The 6000-nt window shown below is 40.0% G+C and overlaps 1 protein-coding gene across 1 annotated transcript in view; it reads left to right on the forward strand.

Moving 5' to 3' along the window:
• The window catches only part of HFM1 (helicase for meiosis 1), a 354705-nt gene extending 349369 nt beyond the window's left edge, over positions 1 to 5336 (forward strand). Inside the window, exon 37 of the mRNA XM_033916380.1 lies at positions 4368 to 5336. Within this exon, the coding sequence (XP_033772271.1) occupies positions 4368 to 4428 (61 nt within the window). The 3' untranslated portion in view covers positions 4429 to 5336. The remainder of the gene's footprint in view (positions 1 to 4367) is intronic.
• The last annotated feature ends 664 nt before the right edge of the window (positions 5337 to 6000 follow it).

Below are 6000 nucleotides of genomic sequence, written 5' to 3' on the forward strand. Positions count from 1 at the left end.
GCTGCTTCCATAACCCTGGGTCAGGAAAGAGTGAGTAATATTTTGAAAACTAGGACCCAGGGAAATTTTGATTTAGAGGAACAAGAAATGATAAGACCTGCCGTTGTGACATTAAAAATTACTATGGGAAGCCATTAATGGCATAAAATCCTCACTAATTAAAGAAGTAAAATAAAATACACTGGATTTGAAAAATATTTCTCATTAAAATTCAGAGTCCAGGCAGTGGAATCTAGTGAAGCCTTGATGATTAAAGAAAGAAATTATATTGCAAGAAGATTGGAATACCTTGAAAATCAATCAAGGCATCTTATTTTATGATTTTTGAATTTTCCTAAATCTCCACTGATTTCAGCTGTAAACATGTTTAAGAAATATCTAGTGGAGAGTTTAAAGATGCCATCGGAGGCACTACCGCCTTTTACCCACGTACAGTATCTCCAGACCTGGAGTACTTCGGCTAATCTGGAGCCTACAGCTGAAACAGAACAACTACTGGGACTTACTACCTTTTTGGAGCCTTCTTTGGAGGTTATTACAGTGTTCCCCTGTGAATTCGCAGTTGGCGGTTCGCGATCCTGGTCATTCGCGATCCTGGTCATTCGCGGTATTTTCCAACCACAAATGACCAGGCAGGAGAGGGCAGCCGGAGAGCAGCGAGTGAAGGAAATCACTCACTGTATGCTCCAACCGCCTCTTACTGTACTAAAGTCGGGCCTTACCAATCAGGATCTGCTTTCCTTCACTTGCTGGCTTTCCAGCTGCCCTCTCCTGCCTGGTCATTTGTGGTCAGAAAATACCACTCCAGATACCTACTTGCTGCTCTAATAGGATTTCCCATACCACATGCTGCTGTTATAAAGACAGGTATGTGCTGTTTCATTCAGAACTTTGGGAAGTAGGAGGGGGTCAGTGACTACTGTGGGAGTGATGGGGGTCATGCCTTCATCCCTCCAATGGACATCTGTTCAGCAATGGGGCTGGATGGTGTACATCCGAGGATGCTGAAGGAACAGGCTCCACTGACTTACCTTTTCAATGAGTCTCTAGAATTGGGAGTGGTACCGAAGGACTGGAGAAGAGTGGATGTGGCCCCTCTCCACAAAAGTGGAAGTGAGGAAGAAATAGGGAATTACAGGTTGGTAAGTCTGATTTCTAAGGTAAGCAAATTAATGGAAACGCTTTTAAAACAGAGAATGGTAAAGTTTCTTGAATCCTGTGGATTACAGGACTGGAGGCAACATGGATTCACTAGAGGTAGGTCTTATCAGTCAAATCTGATCAATTTTTTGACTGGGTGACTAGAGAATTAGATAGAGGAAGTGTGCTAGATGTGGTGTATTTAGATTTTGACGGTGTTCCACACAGATGTCTAATAAATAACTTGAGTGCCCTCGGGATGGGCTGGGTCAAGAACTGGTTGAATGGAAGGTGACAGAGGGTAGTGATCAATGGAGATCACTCTGAGGAAAGGGATGTTACCAGTGATGTGCCACAAGGTTCTATTCCTGGGCCTATTCTTTTTAACATTTTTATATACGATATTGCTGAAGGACTGTCGGAAAAGACTTGACTCTTTGCGGATGACTCCAAAATCTTCAATAGAGTTGACACCCAGGATGGTGTGAATAACATGAAGAAAGACCTGGCGAAGCTTGAAAAATGGTCTGAAATTTGGCATCTAAAATTTAATGCTAAGAAATGCAAGGTCATGCATATGGGTTGCAAAAACCTGAAGGAATGGTACAGTTTAGGGGTTGAAGAACTGATAGAAGAGTGGGATTTGGGTGTGATTGTATGTGATGATCTTAAGGTGGACAAACAAGTTGAAAAGGTGAAGGCGAAAGCTAGAATGCAGCTAGGATGCTAGGTTGCATAGGGAGAGGTATGGTCAGTAGAAAAAAATAAGATTCTGGTGAGACCTCATTTAGAATATTGTGTACAATTCTGGAGGCCGCACTTTCAAAAAGATATAAAAAGGATGGAGTCGGTCCAGAGGAAGGCTACTAAATGGTGCGTGGTCTTTGTCATAAGGTGTATGGGGACAGATTTAAAGATCTCAATCTGTATACTTTGGAGGAAAGGCGGGAGAGGGGAGATTTGATAGAAACATTTAAATACCTACTTGATGTAAATGCGCATTTGAAAGGAAGCTCTAATATGAGAGGGCATAGGATGAAGTTAAGAGGTGATAGGCTCAGGAGTAACCTAAGGAAATACTTTTTTATAGAAAGGGTGGAACAGTCTCCCAATAGAGGTGGTGGAGACAGAGACTATGTCTGATTTCAAGAAATCCTGGAATAGGCATGTGGGATCTCTTAGAGAGAGTAAGAGATAATGGTTACTGCTGATGGGCAGATTGGATGGGCCATTTGGCCTTTATCTGCCATCATATTTCTATGTTGTTTGCTTTTAAAACAGATCTAGCTCTGAACATCTAAATGGCATCCTGTATGTCATGGCAAACCTTTGATTATGACTACAAGATGTCCAAGTGCTAAGCACACCCTAAGCCTACCCATAATATGCCTCCAACATGCCCCCTTTGAACTTTGGACCCACTGTAGACAAAAAGCCTAGCAAGGCATCTAGAATATCAATTTTGAAAATAACTACTTTTCAATTTTGAAAATAACTACTGTCCAGTAAGATATCCAAGTGTCACTTTATGCTGCTTTTTGGATGTCTTTCATTTTTGAAAATGAACCCTACAGTCTCTTTCTGATAGCCACTTCACATTGATTCTTTCTAATAGGAATAATCTTGAACACAGTATCTTCTCTAATAATCCTACTCCTGAGCAGAGTTTCTCTCTCCTTTTCCCTAAGGCTTGAAGGTCAGGCAGATGCTTCACTCCTTAATTAAATAAAAGGCAGAAGGTGGGTGAAAGCGTTGTCATTTACATGCACTCGACACAAACTCAAGTCAAGGAAGGCTTCATGCAAGACATAAACTCAACTAGGTTCAAGGGCTGAGCCCTAAACACATAACTACTCTGAGCAGTTCCACACAAATCCACCACACTAAAAAATCCGTACACATTAGGGGACGCTGATTTCGACTTAAAAAGGGAAAGTCAGTACCATTGCAGCCATCTCAGAAGGGTATGGTCCTGAAACCTGGAACATACTGGGCTAATTATTCATAAAAATATCCTTATGCAACTTTACTGACTCACGTGGCATAGTGGGGGTGAGAAGCGCCCCTCCCTTGTCTCTACCTCCCACTCCTTCCCAATCCCACCTGCCAAGCGTGGCCCCCTTTCCCTTCACTTGTACCTCTAGTTGAAGTTGTTGTTCGCGGCGGTCAACAACTGTGCTCCTTGTGACCCCATAGGCTCTCATTCTGACGTCACTTCCTTACATGGCACCCACAAGTGATGGCAGTGGGAGAGCTGACGGGGTCGCAAAGAGCACATTGTTGACCACCACGAACAACTTGAACTAGAGGTATGGGAGATGGGAAGAGGGCACGCATGTGAAGGGAAGGAATGGGAAGAGGGGGGCAGAGAGGAGGAAAGTTGCCAGTGCCTCCACCAATTTGGCATCCAGGGCAGACTGCCCCCTTGCCTCCCTTACTACACCACTGCAGGCTCATAAATGTATTTGTAATTAATGTGAATGCACTTACTGCCTCCTATTCAAGTGGTGGTAAGTGAATCCATATTAAGTTTACAAGTGATAGTATGAGGTAAAGTACTGTTGTGCAGTCCATGCCCATTCTATGCTTACTTATTGCCCTGTAATATGTTATGCAACTAGTATGTTGCATAACAACTGCATGCTATTATGCCAGCCCAGTAATGATTACCTTGCTCATTTGCTAAGAGTAGCACATGTTAATTGCTGAGTGCATTTTAGTAAAAGGAGTTCTAAGTTTCTAACTTGTTCATTTCTAAAAAAAATTAATTCCTCATATGAAATAGAATTCTTATCTAAACTCAAAGATGAGAATGTGTCTAAACCATTTTTAAACCTAGCAATTGATTTTCAAATGTATAAAATACCAACCCCCTCTTTTACAAAGTTGTGCTATGCTTTTTAGCGTACGATAAATATTATCACGCACTAAACACGCACTAAACGCTAACGCGCGCATGTTAACCTATGGACGCATTAGCGGTTAGTGCACGCATTGATTTAGCATGCGCTAAACATGTGCTAAAACGCTTATCGCACCTTTGTAAAAGAGGGCCCAAATGTATACTTCACATTATTGCATTTCATCAACTTTTGCATGCAACAAATTATATTTCAAAATGATCTCTGTTTTTGTTGTTTTTTGATTAGGAAAAATAGATGTTCATGTTTTTAGTCATACTAGTAGAGCGTGCAAACTGGTCTGATGTTGTGTGCTTTATTTTTCAGGGAATATATTGCAGATGATGAAACCAAGGCCTTTATGGGAATATTTGATGATATATTTTAAAAGGAAAAAGTCTGTAGACTAGCATAAATCATTTATCCCCCCCCCCCTTTTTTTTACAAAACCATAAAAGCGGTTTTTAGCATCGGCTGGCACGCTGAATGCTCTGTGCTGCTTCCAACACTCAGAGTTCCTATGAGTGTCAGGAGCAGCGCAGAGCATTCAGCGTGCCAGCCTGTGCTAAAATCCAGGCCTGTGTGTCTAAGTGCTTTGAAAATATGCCTCAGTGGATTTATGTTCTTGCAGTCTGCATAAATTCTTTTTAGTATTGACCCATAAGTGTTGCCTTCTATATCCTTGTATGTTATGAATGGACAAAGGTAACATTTATTGCATATATTTGTTTCCATTGGTAACTGATCAAATGTATGCAGTAAAAATGTATTAATTTGTAAGAAATACATTGATATTTAGTTTCCATTTCATTGGTAAACTATAAAAATTGACTATGTTATACAATTAGGTTTACAAGCAAATGTTCTTCTAGTTATAATATATCTTATTTCTAATGTAAATTTTCCCTGTCCCCATCCTCTGTCCCTGTCCCATTCCTGCCATCTCTATCTTCATCTGTACAAGCCTTGAACATGTTAAAATCATAAGTGTTTGAGGCTTGTGCGGTTAAGGCAGACCTTGCAGGAATGGGACAGGAACAGAACTTGTGGGGATGGGGCCAAATTTGTCTCTGTCATTCTCTATTTCCATTGTTTTACAAATGTTATAGTTTTGTTGTATTTTAATAAATATAAAATAGGCTGCAGAATTCAACTTTATATACCTGCATTTTAGTTTTGATTTTCCTAATTATCAAACTAAACTTCTGCACTTTCAAGAAAAGTCTGATTAATTTGTAATTAACTGGAATTCTTTCATCAGTTAAGAACCACAAATAAATCTTTAGTGAAACTTTTTCACTAGACCAGCTAATTTCATATTGGTGGCACACTATGAACTAGACTCAATAAATAGTGTTTAAAAAACAGTGCTGAAAAAAATTGCACAGAGCGCTATTCTATAAATAGCACTCTGAGTTGGGTGCCATTTATAGAATAGCACTTAGAGCTATCTGTGACAAACTTTAGGTGCCATGATTTACAGCAACTGAAACCTGGTGTAGATCCTGGAGCATAATTTATGTATGGATCCCCGGTATTCAGTAATATTGTGCACATCTTCAATGAATGCCCCTCCCTTGGCTATGCCCCTTATGCACACTATAAGATTTTCACATGGATCTTTATAGAATAGCGCTTGATGTGCATGCAAATCCAAATGATTGGCTCATTAACCAATTTAATTGCTCAAACATCTCTGGATAGTGAACAATTTTGCATGCAGAAATTTGTACACCATTTATAGAATTAAGTTCTTTACATCAGTGGAGTGAATGGGGAGTTCAAAGAGTTTGTCAGTTTTGGATGTACAGTACAGTTCAAAAATAACCGAGAAACCATTTTATTCTAAACTGCAATGGAAGTACAGGTAGCATGATTCAAAAAGGATACTTTTCTCATACTGTTGCATATGATTTTGAACTGAAAGCTGAGCACAAGATGAACACGAATAGAACAGGAA

Source organism: Geotrypetes seraphini, chromosome 12, assembly GCF_902459505.1.
Source record: "Geotrypetes seraphini chromosome 12, aGeoSer1.1, whole genome shotgun sequence".
NCBI classification, from domain to species: domain Eukaryota; kingdom Metazoa; phylum Chordata; class Amphibia; order Gymnophiona; family Dermophiidae; genus Geotrypetes; species Geotrypetes seraphini.